At 40.5% G+C, this 16,521-nt stretch overlaps 1 protein-coding gene across 1 annotated transcript in view; it reads right to left on the bottom strand.

Annotated features, from left to right (window-relative positions):
- Positions 1-16,521, bottom strand: part of CDHR5 (cadherin related family member 5) — a 36,138-nt gene that overhangs the window by 6,766 nt on the left and 12,851 nt on the right. The window contains exons 4-14 of the mRNA XM_018556032.1: positions 16,128-16,206; positions 15,453-15,577; positions 13,388-13,558; positions 7,542-7,632; positions 5,832-5,929; positions 4,519-4,725; positions 3,370-3,486; positions 2,677-2,743; positions 1,706-1,914; positions 1,065-1,396; positions 838-1,016 (exon numbers count right to left, since the gene is read on the bottom strand). Of these exons, the coding sequence (XP_018411534.1) occupies positions 838-1,016; positions 1,065-1,396; positions 1,706-1,914; positions 2,677-2,743; positions 3,370-3,486; positions 4,519-4,725; positions 5,832-5,929; positions 7,542-7,632; positions 13,388-13,558; positions 15,453-15,577; positions 16,128-16,206 (1,675 nt within the window). The remainder of the gene's footprint in view (positions 1-837; positions 1,017-1,064; positions 1,397-1,705; positions 1,915-2,676; positions 2,744-3,369; positions 3,487-4,518; positions 4,726-5,831; positions 5,930-7,541; positions 7,633-13,387; positions 13,559-15,452; positions 15,578-16,127; positions 16,207-16,521) is intronic.

Below are 16,521 nucleotides of genomic sequence, written 5' to 3'. Positions count from 1 at the left end.
TATTCTGCATTGTGCTGTATAATCATTATACAGCAAAGCAGAATACCACCAGCTCCCAGCAATACATTCTAATGTAAATAATAACAATAACAGCAGCTTCTTACCACCCCTCCGCACGCTCCCCCCCACCACTGGACTTACCTGACTCCTACAGTCGCTCAGCTTCCTTATCTTTGGCGGCCAGGGGGCGGGGCTGAGTGGAGAGGGTCCTCTCCTAGCTGAAGAATGTGCTGCCTGGCGGTGCCTGCTGTGTTGGTAGCAGCTCCGCCAGGCAGACATGGGTACAGACGGAACCTCTCTATCCCCGCACAGCTGCCCGTACATGCAGGGCGGCGCTATCTGGAGGGGGGGACAGCATGGGGAAGCTTTCGGGCCCTCTGCTTCCTCTCTGGGCCCCCCCCTACAGGCGGAACACCAGGGCCCGCTCGCTAATTGCGACCGCTGCGACCCTGGTAGTTCCGCCAGTGGTTTAATGTATATCATTTCAATAGATTAACAGCAGTTATTTCTATTTTACCCCAGCCCCCACTGGAAACTGTTTTGAGGGTGCAAATGTATTGAAAATGTGGGTATACAGCTAAGACGCTATTGACAACTATAACATAGTGAGATGCATATGGTTAATTTATCACTAAATATAGATCTTTTAACGGGTATGCAAATATAATAAAACTATGATGTTAAGTATTAAGTGTTTTTTTTTCTATTTTGCTGATAGTGTCCCTCTTAATGCTGCAGTCTTTGACCTAGACACCCCACTCTTTGTGATATTTGTGGAATCAGTGTGTGCTTGTCCCATTAGTGATAGTTGTACAGTTTTAAGAGTTGTACTTATACCTGCCACAGGAATGCTTGTTGCACTACTGTCTGTCCTAGGTATAGCAGTATTGCTGGCCCCAATGGTAGTAGCACCTGGTTCTATACTTTTAGAAGTAAAACTTGTTGGGGTGCCTGTTCCAGTGGTGGTACTTGACTTGCTATTTGGAGCTGTACTCATAGTGGTGCCTGTCCCAGTAGTGGGCAATGTTTTTAATCCAGTACCAGGAGATGATGCTGTGCCAGTACCAGGAGTCCTAGTTGTGGTGGTCCCTGTACTCTTGGTGGTAGTTGTTGTTGTACCAGTACCGGGAGTTGACGTTGTAGTTGTGCCTGTACCCTTGCTAGAGGTTGTAGTTGTGCCAGTATCAGGAATTTTATTTGAAGTGGTGGCTGTTCCAATAGTGGTGGTAGTTGTTGTGTATGTACCAGGGGATGGAGGTTTTGTAGTGCCTGTACCCTTGGTGGTTGTTGTTGTTGTGCCTGTACCAGAAGATGGAGATGTTGTAGTGCCTGTACTCCTGGTGGTTGTTGTTGTTGTGCCTGTACCAGGAGATGGAGGTTTTGTAGTGCCTGTACCCTTGGTAGTTGTTATTGCTGTGTCTGTACCAGGAGATGGAGGTTTTGTAGTGCCTGTTCCTATGGTAGTTGTTGTTGTTGTGCCTGTACCAAGAGTTTGAGATTTTGTAGTGCCTGTACCCTTGGTAGTAGTTGTTGTTGTTGTGGTTCCTGTATCAGGTGATGGAGGTTTTGTAGTGCCTGTACCCTTGGTAGTAGTAGTTGTTGTTGTGGTTCCTGTATCAGGGGATGGAGGTTCTGCTGTGCCCGCACCATTGGTAGTTGGTGTTGTGCTAGTTCCAGGAGGTAAAGTTGCAATAGTGCCTGTGACTTTGGTAGTAGTTGTTGTTGTGCCAGTTCCAGGAGTTGAGGTTGTAGTGGTGCCTGTACCTGTTGTGGTAGTTGTTGTTGAACCAGTACCAGGAGTTAAAGTGGTAGTGGTACCTGTACCAGATGTCAGAGAGCTTGTTGTGGTTTCAGGCTTTGTTGTAGTAGTAGTAGTAGTAGTCATCGTTGTCGTAGTAGGAACAGTGGTGGTAGCTGCATAAAAAAAGGAATTCCAAATGTATATCATTATGTAGGAGTGGACTAGGGTTTTGGAGAAACCTTATTCACCAAAAATACTAAATAATTCCCTTTCACTGCCATCACGTAATAGATATAGCCATGGCAATGTATCAAAGACACAGCCAAGATATATTGTGTTCATGGGGTTGATTTAATAAAGGCAAATAGGCTGTTCACTTTGCAAGGAATTTGCACTTTGCAGGGGACGTTTTCCCTTAGCATAGTGAATGAGGCAAAGCTCTGCTGGCTTCTATCACCCAATCATGTGCAAGCAAAAAAAAATAAAATATATATATTTCCTTGCAGATGATTGGGTATTCTTTGTAAAGGGAAATCTCACCACATTCACTAAACTAAGGGAAACTTCACCTGCAAGTACAAATTCCCTTGCAAAGTGAACAACCTATCTGCCATTAGTAAAAACAACCCCCTGTGATCTGTTTTGAGCTATAAGGGGGGCATTTATCAAAACTGGAGCAGACAGAATCTGGAGCAGTTGCCTATGGCAACCAATCTTCTTCTCTCTTCAGTTTGTTCGGTTAAAATTTGAACATAAAAGAGAGAAACTGATTGGTTGTTATGCACAGCTGCTTCAGATTTTGTCAGCTCTAGTTTTGATAAATTCCCCTTCTAAGTGTTTTAACAACTGCTTTTGTGCTGTAGAATCATACTAGCCTTTACTTTGTTTTTGTAGTGGGTGAGCAGACTAATGTCCAGTAGAAAAAAAATCATCACCTGCCATAACTTCCACTGAGACCAAGGTTGAGGTCTTCTCATTAGTTGAACTGTCAGTTGCGGACACCTGTGTAAAGGAAAGCACACAGTCATAACAGCCAGAATGCTTTGGCAATAGGCTCAATTCACAAATCACACCAGGGTAGGGATATTATTAGTTGAATTCCAAAAGATTTGAAAATTAGTCACATGGCTTAAAATAAAGATACCCAACCTTGTGTTAAAGGAGCCTAATGTGTTTTCAAAATGTTCTATATATCAATCAACCATCAACTCAATTAGGAAATCAAGACTTTTTTTTTATTTGCAAGCTAGTTGAGATATCTACATTGAAGTCTTGAACCCAGTATAATCATCTATTAAGCTCTTTACTATGTTTACAGTACCCCAAATGTTAAGTTAATCAATAGGCTGATCGAGGCATCTAAGTTGAAGTCTTGAGCCTAGAATAATATTCTGTTTATGCTTAAGTACCCCAAATGTTTAGTTGTCAGCATGAGTGTGATTGTGTTCATCTGTAAACTGCACGCACAACAACTCAAAAAAGGAAAACTTTACGGAGGCAACTCATCCTTAATGATAATATATAATGCCAGATATTATAGTCACAGCTTTTTTTAAACAGAAGTATCGGCATTAAAAATATTATCACCATAATCATGTCCAGAAAAGACAAATTTTTTCAGAACTTACTTCAAATACAACAGTGCCCGGAGTGGTGATTACAGCATTAGTTATAATGAAGCCATCTCGGAGAATTCTGAAAGCAGTGCTGTTTTCTATCTTGTATTCCAAAAATGGATTCTGCTTCTGCAATTTAAAAATACATTTTTTTTTTGTAGTGTGAAATGTTATCACTGGATTGTGTACACAGAAATAGTTAACTGCTATCAGTTTTATATAGCTACCTAAAAAGTATCCTAAAAGGTGTATAACATTGGCGGTAATGCGTGAAAGAATCTTGAAGAATTACATTGATCTTTTCAGATATTTGAGTAAAAACCACACTATTATTTTCTTGAAATCTTTTTTCTGCTGTATATAGTTTATGTTCAAGTATTGTATATAATTAAGTCTGTAATGGATCTATGTATGGTCTTAACCAACTTATTTGTAAAGATTTAAGGGCTCTGTTCTCTCTCCAGTTCTCCCAGCTCGGGCTCACTTTGCAATGTTCTCATTTACTAGGTTACAGATGAATCCGGATTGGGAATAATGGCATCTCCCTGGATACTTTTCTTCACATTACTTTCTAACATTGAAAATGGAAGTGGAGTGGAAATCATGTTTTTATTCATTTAAATGTTCTCTTAGCTTTTTATTATTATATTACATACATCAATTGTATGTGCATGGTAGTACAATCTATCTCACCCTGTAATTACACTTTATATAAGAACAATATATACAGTATTACAGCATTTCTTAAAATACCAAGAACCATTCACATCAGTCCCTTTCCCCCAAAGAAGCTCACAATAAAATATCTCTTCCACATTCATATCATACTAGGGTCAGTTTGGGAGAAAGCCATTTGAGCTATCTATATGTTGGGACTGGGAGGAAATCATGAAAACTGGAGGAAATCTATGCTATCACAGTGGAAACTGAACCCAGGACCCAGAGCTGAATTGTCAAGAGTGCTAAAGCACAGAGGTAAATAAATTATTTATATGATTCAAAACATGTTAAGACATAATATGACCCGCTAAAACATTTGGCTGACTCAAATGTAAATCTGTCCCTCCTTCTTTGTATAATCTACTTCTCTCTAAAAATAATAATCTATGTCATAATATATTTTCTTCCTGCCATCAACAATTTGTAATCTAAGGTACTTACATCTGCGTAATCATCATCAGTTGCAAAGACTACAAGTGGTCTATTTCGGTTATCTAAGTCAAGAACAAAATCTCCATTTGCAGGATCTGAAGGGATCATTCCATGGTAATTCGATTTTTCAAATGTTGGTGGGAAAGCGTTCTTATCTTTCACTTCAATTGCAACTGAGGTTATGGAATATTTTGTCGGATCATTAATTTGAGAAGCCTAGAGAGATAAAACAATGTCAGGATGAAAAGAAAGGTACCATGGAAACAGTTTAAGATAGTTCTGGCTTATTTCAAAATTTTTTATACTTAAAAAGCCACAGTATTTTGCTGTCCAGTCTTGGTTGGCTGTATTTATGGCCGTTGAGATTTATGAACCTCAACCAATTACATTTTTTTTTAAAGTAAACCCATACTGAGAGAAACATGTAGGGTGCTATTTACCTCCTTTGGGAAAAGCTAGTAATCTGGCTATGTCTGTCTTCAGTAGTCTCAAATGCAGACAGTGGAAGTAGTGCTGGGCATGACCTACCTGTGGGAATGTATAGGACCATGACACGCTAAAGTTACCCTTTAATCAGGTAAATATGATTTATTGGATATACATATTCCATATTTAGCAGTTGAATGGGCTTCAGAATATTTCATTTTTTTTTATATGTGGGCCCTGGCATATGAATTAAAGGAGAAGTATGAGGTGAGTGCTCTTCACTCATCCTCGTAGTTCTAGCCGACCTGTGACAATGAAACTGTCACAGGTCGGCTAAGTAGATCGGGAAGTGAGCAAACACATACCGGCGTTGGCTCACTTCTCAATCCCCGTGACAGGGGAGGGACTGGATTCCCCCCTCCCTGCTCCGATCCTCCAGTGCTGACTGGCGGAATGGATGGGGGAGGAGGCGGGTACAGCTGGCTCTGCCTCTAGACAGGCAGAGCCAGCTGTCACTCACGCAGCTGGGCGGATCCAGACATAATTGTCGGGATTTGTTTCAGCTGCGGCGTCTCAGTATACCACGAGCTGTAGCTCATGGTATACTGAGCTTAGGGTGACGGGAGGACGCTAGTTTGTGTCCTCCCGTTACCCTTAGGAGAACTATGGGGAAAAGCCCTAACCCCATAGTTCTCCTTTAATTTTCAGAAACCCACATTACTCACCCATTGTCATACACCCATGGCCATAGCAGGAATATTTATAAGATACAGCATCTGGATTGTTCTCTGCTCTAATCGTATTTGCTAGAAGGAAACAGATGCAACTGCAAGGCTTTAATCTGGCTTTGGTTATGAATAACTTGTACCTTCAAGGATCTTATCATGGATACATACCATAACCTGGAGTAGAAGAACTCCTAAGGTGGCTACTGCTTTATTCATTGTTATGTTTCCAGATATTCTCTGCAGATTAAATACATTGTCAGCATTTCCTAATGAAGAAAAAGATGGACGATCTGTTAGATTTGATACACAGACAATATTGCAGGTTATTATTTAGTAATTAGTGGACCAATAATGTCCAACGCTAGCCCAAAAAAATGCTATTTTGTTTTGGATAAAGAAGAAGAGTTAGAGCCTTTTTTTATCTATCTGTATCTCCGTAAGTGCAATTTCCCCTCACTTGCTGTCAAGACAATACATCTCTCTCAGAACAACTGACATTTTTATTGCTGTCTGTGCCTTTTCATGTCCTGGCGACAGCTCCCTATTTCTTGTTCTGGTGTCACAGGGACAGGAAGTGAGGAAAAATTTACCCAATGGGATCACTTGGCAGAAAACTAACTCTTCCCCACTCTACGTTAGTTGTCATATAAAAAAAAAAAACAGCTAATAACAGGTATAGAAATATATGTAATATTTATGTATATTTTCTAAATTGATAATAATGTCTTCATGAAGAGCTCTAGTCTCTTACACAGAGAATCATTACTTCTGCAAAGATTTTGAAACTGTATTTTCTTAAGTCCTTATTAGTATATTTTTACATGTATTTAAGGTTTATAGAATCTTTAATATACAATGAAGCACACAGTTGTGAATCCTAATTTCTCATCACAGAAATACAGTCCTGGTGATCTAACTTGGTCATTAAGGCTGAGTATCAATAAAAATACTGATTTTTCTATAAGGTAAGATGAAGAGGTTCTCCCCAACCACTCACCTCTTTCCATTCACAACCATTATCTCATACCTCACAACTGTCCCTTGTTAAGAACCAAATCCCTCTCTTTCCTCCTCAGTTGGCCCTCTTTTTGGTGTGATGTATAAATATCTATTAAAATATTCTATCTAAATAGCAAAAGTGTTATTCTGGACTAAAACCTTCATCTATCTCTAAATTATTGTGTTTGCCATTATTCACCAATAATCTTTGGCATAAAAATTCTTAATGTTCCGCATAACTGGGGGGTGGTCCATTGCCTAAATACATTGTGCTGGAATGTGTCCCTCTTTCTCATCTCAGAAATTTGGGAAGTATGTTATCTGACTGACTTGATGTTGTATGTGATTATTTGATGGTGCTTGTAAAACAATGTTACATCTGAATAGTTGAGTCATAACACCACAATACTTCCACAGGTGGTATAGGTGAGCATAAATTCGAATATTTTAGGCTCGTGTCACTCTTGCAGTCCTGTTGCTAGGGAGAATTCTCCACAGGATCTCTAAAACATGCAGGCAGCACACTCACCTGCTTTCTATGTGTCTCTCCTTCCCCAATTTCGGCAGCGAGGTCTTAAAAATGGTTTAATATATAAGTTGATGGCGAGAAAGCGCTGCCATGCTCATCCAGCCAGTGAGGGAGTGACACAGGCAAGCAGGTGTCACCTCCCTGCTGTATTCTCCATAGTGATTCTGCCACTGGAAAATTCTCGCCAAAGGCAGGATCACAAGTGGGGCTTTGGCCTCAAAGTGGAAAAACCTGGAGACATTAGCCATTTCATTTTGGTTTAGGCATTGAGAGTGGGAAAGCTTCTAGATAAAGGAAGCTCTCCATGTGGAAAGTAATAGAAGAGTAAACTTTAGACATTTTGTGCTTACCACTGATGATGGCATATTCAACGGGATCACCAATTCCCTTATCCCCATCCACGGCATATAAGGGTCCTGGTATTAAGGCCAGAGGTCCACTCTAAAGTAAACATACAACAGAATTACTAGAACGATCACTAGCTATCTTTTTATTTCCACCAACACAGTCTGGCCCATGGTTCCAGGGATGATTACTACTTGTGTGTTCCCCTAATTCCCAAAAAGCAATGTATAAGAAATGGAAAAAAAGTTCTTCCTATTTCTTTTTTTGGTCATGGGCAACCTGAGAACATTCCAGTGGTCCTGCCACTGTGAGTTGCCAGCCCACAAATTGTATAAAAGGGGAGCTGAATTTTCCGTTTGGTGGCTAAAGTAAGTACCTTTTAAACGAGGTCTATCTACTTACTGGTATCTGTGCATCCCTTTATTTATATTTATAAAAACAAAATCATACATTAAAACAGAGATGTACAAATCCCAGGAGCTTCGTGTGCTCCTTACAAATGGCAGCTGCCTCCTAATCTTTGAATTTTTCTCTGGTCTAGTCTTGGAGCTCAAAAGTATCGGTACTTGTACTTGTACCGAGTACTGTACTTGGTATCTGTGCAACCCTACTATTAACACAATTTCTGTTCTTGGGTGACAGCTAGAGATACACTGATACTGGTTTTTCGGTATCGAGTACGAGTACAATAGCGGTGCTTCCGCTGGCATGGAGCCGGCTTCCTGGGCAATCTGATTGCCTGAGAAGCTGGCTCCATGCTGTCTGGCTGGCTTGATTGTGCTTGGCTAGGATACCAGCTTCCCAGCCAATCAGCATCAAGCCAGCTTTACAGCAAATTAGGAAGCGAGGTGGCGAGTAATGACCCGCCTCCCAGCTTCCTGATTATCTGGGAAGCTGGCTTGATGCTGATTGGCTGGAAAGCCGGCTTCCCAGGCAATCAGCATCGAGATGGCTGTTCGGCCGGCATGATGCTGATTGGCTGGGAAGCCAGATTCCCAGACAATCAGCATGGAGCCAGCTTCCCAGCCAATCAGGAAGCTGGGAGGAAGGTCATTACCTGCCGCCCAGCTTCCTGATTGCACGGGAAGCTGGCTCCATGTTCCCCTACAGCACTGCCAGTTAGAGGAAATCTTCCTCTGACTGTAAGTTCCGGTATTCGGGGAAGGTATCGGAGCATTTGGGCGAATACGAGTACTCGTCCAAATACTTGGTATAGGCACCAATACTAGTATTGGTATTGGAGCATCCCTAGTGACAACACTCTTTTCATGTACTGAATCTGTAGAGGAGCTGCGTTGTCACTCTAGGAAAGGGAGCATGTTAGGAATAAAGCTCACCTCCCCCTCTCCACATCTTCATAACATGGGGGAGAGGGTGTATTGTAGTTCAGAGAGAGAGCAGAAAACAACGCTAAATGATAACAGTGCAGCAGAGCCAGAGAGCACAGGAAGTTATTAGCTCTCTGGATTTCTGACAGATCAACAGATATTGTTTGCTAAATCAAAGAGATTTAGCAAAACTTTTTAATGGTATACTTACCAGACCAAAAGGGAGCAATTAAGAGAAGTTAGGGTTTGTCAGGGTTTACATACACTTTACGCCTTGCTCTTATGCCCACTTTCAACAAATCCCCCCCTCCCGCCTTCATAGTAATCAATTGGGAGGGAGGAATGAGAATGACTATGTGTCCTGGCACTGAAATTCTAGATCTTGAAGAAGAAGGATGACACAATCATTTCCTGTTAAAGTGTAAGTCAAGCCTAACAACTTTTCCTTTAGGTTTTGGATTTAAGTTTAAGTTTAAGTTTAAGTTAGCCAGGTTTTTACTTCGATCCTGGGTCTCCGTTAGAGGCATTTTTTTCTCACTTCCTGTTTCACAACATAGGGCATAAAGAAAAATCTGCAACAGACAGAAATAAAAATCTACAAGGGGTCATAGCCTCCCCCTGCTTTACCCCCTGATTTACTAAAGCGTTTTTATTGTTATCTGTGTTGCCGCACTTCCTGTCTGGTAAATTGTTGCCTGATCAGGAAGTATTTGTTGCTGGTCAGGAAGTAAGGGTAAGTTTCTCAAACAGAGTCTTAAATAGCAGTCAAAGCCCATATAATCCTTTCACACTCTATTCAAAACTAAATATAAAAGGACTGGGCTTGACACTTTAGGGATGTTTTTATGTTTTATTTTTAAAGTAGAGAAATATTCTGTTTTTAATTTTTTTTTTGCATCCTGCTACCTAGCCAACAAGAACGATTGTACACAGATTTTTTTTTTAACGAAGTATCTTGTTACAGTTATCTAAAAGGCAAATCATCTTCTGTGTTTTCTGTTATAGATTTTATGGTTGAGATTATCTCCTGTATTGCAGTTCATGCTATGCCATTTCAGACGTCAGAGATGAATGTAAAGTAAAGTTTAACCAGACATGCCTGATATACCATGCCTGACATCAAAGCTGTTTACTAATTGGTTTATAGCACAATGACTAATGTACCTGTGGAGGCTGGTTAGCTATGTAAAAGTGAGTCTAAAGTACATCAAACGGCACAAGAATAATTTCTTCTCTGTTATCAAGGAACTAAAGTACATGATACTAAATTCAAACATTTCCTTGTTAAAACCTTTTGTTTACAGTAAAGATAATAATTACATGAAATGGGCAGTAGACCTACGTGACTGATAATGATCCTTCATTAGTCATAAGGCTCAGAAATGTCCTCCTAAAAGTGGTATGTCCAACTGGTCAGTGGTTGAAACACGTATTGCTTCCCTATCCAAATCTTGCCAACTAAACCTCTGTAAAATTTCCAAAAATCATCACTTTTTAACAAATCGCTCCACAGTGCTTCTAATTCACTCCCTTGTAATCTCTCACCTCGACTTTTGGAATTCCCCCCATATTGGTCTGCCACTAAACAGGCTATCCCTCCTTCAGTCTACAATGAATGCTGCTGCCAGACTCATCCACCTTACCAATTTTTCAGTGTCCGCCACCCCGCTCTGCCAATCTCTCCACTGGCTCCCACTTGCCCAACTAATAACATTCAAAATACTAACAACAACATACAACACCATTTACTCTGTCCCAAAGCACATCACCAACCTCATCTCAAAACATCACCCAAACTGTCCACTTTGCTCCTCTCAAGACCTCCTGCTCTCCAGCTCCATTATCATCTCCTCTCCAGGACTTCTCCAGAGCCTCTCTCATCCTCTGAAACTCCCTACCCCAATCTGTCCACTTATCTCCTACTCTGTTTTCCATTAGGCAATCCTTGAAAACTCATCTCTTCAAGAAAGCCTATCCCACCTAATAACTGTCCCTTTACTTCTTCCATTAGCTCTTCCCACATAATTAATACATTTTACATCAGGCAATCATTGAAAACTCATCTCCTCAGGGAAGCCTATCACGCTTCAACATAATAACTGTCCTATTAGTTCTTCCATTAGCTCAGCCCACACAATTATTACCTTTTATATCACTTGCCCTTCCTACTAGATTGTAAGCTCTCATGAGCAGGGCCCTCCTAAATCTCTGGTATGGAAATTGTATTGTAGCTGACTGTCTCTCTCCATTTTGTAAATGTAAACTGTTGGCGCTATATAAATCCTGTAAATTAACAATAAATGTTTTCTTACATCTCTGCAGGAGCTGGAGCTCCAAAAATAAAAGTAGCCAATAGAGTAATTAAGGCCACCAAAATCTACTGAAGAAATATAATAAGTTCAGAGTGGCTCAACTTTTTAAGAGGCATGGGCTAAACCAATATCTAAAGGTGGCCATATACACCTTACAACCATTGTATCATTTTTTTTGTCCCGACATCGCACCCTCGTCCAATTTTCGTTTCAATAACCCATCATGCACAGACCAATATAGCTTTCGATTATCGTTCATCAGCAACACTAACTGTCAGAATTTTGTCGATCGACAGAACAGATTTTCGTTTGCGCCTGTGCAGTGTTCATCTTGATATTTTTGTTGTACAAACACCAATCCATCGATTTTCATCCGTTTTGACGAAAGTTTACTAGTCTGCCCGAAAGACAAAATTTGGCCAGTTGTACACTAATTGTGATTGTTGACTTTTCATCAACTGGCTGATTATCAGACGAAACCGCAATTGCGGACGAAAATCAAATGATAATAGTAAGGTGTATGGGCACTTTTAGATAGGCATACATCATTAAAGTGTGGTTTAGGCATTCTGTGTTAACATTTTGGCTTATTAAAGAAGATTTTTTTGTTGTAGTTTTGTTACCTAGTACATGTCCTAGCTCATGTCCTAAGGCAACAGCGTAAAGTTTATTTCCACTTTTGCAGTCACATTTGAGAAAACCTCTCTATATGTTTGCTACGTGTTACCATTCACACAGCATATTTAAAAATATATATTTTTTTAATAGATTTTTTGCCTTTTAGCTGTTTCTTGGAGGAGGCCATTGGCCAGATTGCAGGCTATTCTGAACAGTTTGTGAGTGAGTCTGTCCCCAAGACAAAGGGGGACAGACTGCATTTCCTCTCATTAGCAGACAATGCTTCTAGATCTTTAACCCTTTGTCAGGATAGAGAGTGTCCAAATGTAGTTCACAACTGATATAGAGATTTGCCAGCACAGTACAGACATGGTTAATTATGATAAGCATTACCTCCCCATCCAGCTCAAGCGCACTCCTTGAAATTACAGAGAATTTAAACATTTCAAGTTTTTGGAGGAAAAAAAATAGCACCTGACCCTTTTTTTTATTATTTTTTTTTTAAAGTTATGCTGTGTGGATGTGTGGATGGGAACATGTAACAAATACAAAAAAGGTGTTATCTAAATATGGCTGTAAAAGTGGAAATAAACTTTAAAGAACTCCAGGCAAACAGAAAAGCGTACCCTTGTATTGAGGCTACAAGTGCTTGTTTTGTCTAGGGGGTTCAAAGAAAGCAGATTTACTCACCTGATCCCCACTCCAACCAGCTCACTCTAGGCTGCTAGACTCACAGCCAGGGCTTTAGCAGTCTAATGACCTCTGGCGTTATCACGTCTTATGTAGGTCCATTCACCTGCATTAGACGTGAGGATGCCAAGAGACATTTGTTTATGATGCACAGTGGGGGGAATTCATAAAAACTGGAGCAGACAGAATCTGGAGCAGTTGCCCATAGTAACCAATCAGCATCTCTCTTTCATTTTCAGAGTTTAACTGAACAAACGGGAGAAGAAAGCTGATTGGTTGCCCTGGTCGGTCCTCAGAGGGACAGAGCAGAACAGAAAAATAGTTTAAAAAGTAAAAAAAAAGTAAATAGAAAACGATTGTGAGGAGCTAGCAGTGACAGCTAACTCCGCCCAATAGTTTCCTATTGTCCGGCGGCTCTACTGCCCTAAAAAAAAAACGAGAAAAAAAAAACTCCCGGGCGCTCTGGGAGCCTCCCGCTCCCGGCCGCCCAGGAGAGAAACACTGCTGTGTCTTTTTTTTTTCTTTATTCTGACACGGAGTGATATCAGAATAGAAAAAAAAAATAATAATTTCCCATTGAAATGCATTGCTACATTACTATTGGCTATTTCAATTTGCAATAGCCAATAGTAAACTATCCTTCGGCAGCTTTGTGAATAGACCCATAAATGTCATCTGGTTAGGGTTTAGAGCTATTTTACCTGACTGGAACTACTTTTGAGCACCTTAGTGGTCTTTGTCACTTTTGTCACCTTACTAATCTTGACAAACAAGACAGGTGGAAACCTGGGTGGGGGGTCCCCAGTTATAATGGTGGCTCCTTCAGTTTCTGATGTCCCATAGCCACTTAAACTTCCTACAAGACATTAAAAAAATCACTATGTCATCTGTTGTAACACTTACTGCTACTTCAGTCCTGTTCACACTTCCTGTGTAGCCATTGTTGATACATATTTTGGTTGATATCTCAGTGCAGGGCATAAAGAATGGTGGTTTGTCGTCTCCGTCAGCAATGTTGACCACTATGCTGGCGTTACCTGTAAGGGTAGAATTGTCTCCAGGATCCTTCCTATCCTGAAATAGTAGAAATAAATGCTGTTTATTTATGTTTGTTCTGCAACTCAAAATATATTGATGTACTGATAGTTAGAACATGCATACATTTAGGAGCAGCAATGAAGTGAAATGGGATGGTGAGAGGGAAAACTTTACTTCTCGCAATCATCTCTCTCTCTGCCATGACAGGGGGGGGCTGGATTCCCCCCTCCCCGCTCCGATCCGCCAGCGCTGACTGGCGGAACGGACGGGGGAGGGAGCGGGTACAGCTGGCTCTGCCTCTAGATAGGCAAAGCCAGCTGTCACTCACGCAGCTGGGCAGATCTGGGCTGTAGCTCGTGGTATACTGAGCTTAGGGTAATGGGAGGACGCTAGTTTGTGTCCTCCCGTTACCCTAAGGAGAACTATGGGGAAAAGCCCTGACCCCATAGTTCTCCTTTAATGCAACTGCTGTGGGGCCCAGCAGCAGTGTAGCAGGCAATAACATGTTGGCTATTGTCTATAGAATCCACTGCCTGCTGTCAGTCAAAAGGGAGGTGGACCTAATGGGGAACTAGTCATTAAGCTTCGCCACCAGGCCCCACCTCCTCAGCATGTCATTGGTTTTACTTTTTTAATATGGAGCAGGACCTTTTAAGGTGCAATGCCACTAGAAAAGTGGCACTTAGCTTTTATTAAATTCCCCTTTGTGTTGTAACCAAAACAGAAATAGAGGGGAAATATTCCAGTGGGGACATAGAGGACAAACAGGGATTTCATTTCACGTCCTGTTGCATCTCCAAAGTAGAAAATAAAGGCAAATCTTCCCAGCAATACACATAGCTAATGACCTGACAGAGGTTTTAACCCTTCCCAAAACAAATAAAGGTTTGTCTTTACATACAGTTCTAAGATCATGTCTTATTGTAACACATCTTTTCAGATACATATGTTAGGGGTGTAAGCAATTCATTGTATATGTATATTTTTCCCTTATACGGTAAATATTTTAAATTCTTAACAAGAAGACTGTTGCCCTGTAAAAATGATATAGTCTCACCTAAATAAAATACTAAATAAAATATCATGCTAGCATTACAAATAACCATATCATTTAGCTTTCTTTAACAAATAAGCACAACACATTTCACAAATTCTTCCAGCTTTGCCTTCTTTTGCAGCCCTCTGCATTTGGTCACATTACAAAGAACCCTCTGCAAGGTACCAGTGATTGCAGGTCTGAACAAAGAGCAGATAGCAGCTGTCATTGACTGCAGGTTCCACTCTAACCAAAGTCTGAATGTGGTATTGTCTCCACTCAGGGCCACTAGCCCAACCTACTTTATATTATTTATAATGCCCCCCTCTAACCATCTCCCAGCTCAGTCTTCCCCTGTATTCCAGCACTTACTTTAAGACACTCACTATTTAGAATGACCGTACCTACCATATTGTATGTCTGTATGCAAACGGAGGAAGTCTACTGACCAGTAAGGATGAACTGAGGTTCAGACGGAACCTAAGCTGCTCTGAACCCTGAAGCTACATGCAAGCTGGGGCATTACCTTTTTCCTTGCTGGTGCATGTAAACAAAGGGTTGGGATGCTCCTGCAGATATCATTGCTTTTATATGGCCACATGGATATATTAGGTCAATGTCATTAACCAAATATAGTGATGTGACCCTATAAGCTCAATGACTTCACTGCATACTACCCCCTTGCTTAGGTGCAGCTGTGGGCGGGCAATTCCCCCACTACAGCTGATTGAGCAGCTTCCTTTCATGTTTGGAGGAACTGTTTCAGTGTTCGGAAGCAGCCAAGGTTCGAACTGGGTTTGGACTGAGTTCATCCCTACTTGTGTTCTATTAGTTGGCATAAAATTGTTGTTTTCGATCCATTAATGATAATTAAATTTACTCTAATGAACTTACCCGTGCTGTGAGAAGTAGATTTACTATAGGATAATCATCATAATCCAGACGCTTGTTCACTAAGATAACTGGGTTAGTTTCAGAGGAAAGGCGAAAGAATGTGGTAGCATTCTGAAAAAGACCACACAACAATTCAGATCTTACATATATTTAGGGTCATAGTTACGGCACATGTGGTATAAAACAGACATGTTCCACTGATATCATTAGGAAACCTGCCCTGAGAAATAAGCAGCAGTGTTGGAGTGCATACATGTAGACAGGAAATTACCTCAATGAAAATGGAGGGAATTAGCAGTGCTGATATGCAACAAAGGTTGGAAATAAAAGTGAAAACTATTTTATTTAACAAATGTTTACAAAAAAACAAATATTTAACAATTAAAAAAAAACCTTGGCAATTGTTTAGGATAAACTATGCTTTTGATAACTAAGGGGTTATTCACTAAAGAGCCGGAGGATCCAGCCGTATCTTCGGCTGATCCTTCGGCTCTCTTCGGCCGCCGGAGCCTTTCAGTTCAGTCGAACCGAAGGGCTGCTATTAAGAATAGCCCACACAGCAGCCGAAGGCATAAATAACACCGCCATAAAGTATACAATTTAAAAATGAAACAAGGGTATTAGTGTTCATGGACAGATCTATTAATTATTATATGCCACTCACCACATTGTCGATCAGCTCATAGTAGAGCACGTCCTGGTCAAGATCTTCAGCATTAATTTCATTACCAATTGGACTGTTAACTGCCAGAAGCTTAAGAAACATTGCATGTGTTACATATTTGAAGTTGAAAGAGATAGACAAGCAATATAACCAATGGCCTATTTACTGTGTATAGCAGAAATAAACTTAATTACAGGATCAAAAAATCTTCTAAATAATACCTACAGTTCATTAAATCAGAGAACAGACAAGATGGAAGCTTGTTCATTAATATTTTTATCCGCATAGTTATTTTAGTTTTTTAAGCAAGGCAAGATTCTAATGTTTAATAATAACTTTACCTGGACCTTTAATAATACTTGATCTGGAAGAACTTTGCAAATTATCTCTAAAGCAGGAAATGTA

The sequence above is a fragment of the Nanorana parkeri genome, unplaced genomic scaffold, assembly GCF_000935625.1.
Source record: "Nanorana parkeri isolate BGI_ZX_2015 unplaced genomic scaffold, ASM93562v1 scaffold222, whole genome shotgun sequence".
Taxonomy (NCBI): Eukaryota; Metazoa; Chordata; class Amphibia; order Anura; family Dicroglossidae; genus Nanorana; species Nanorana parkeri.
This window is presented reverse-complemented; position numbering and strand designations above follow the sequence as displayed.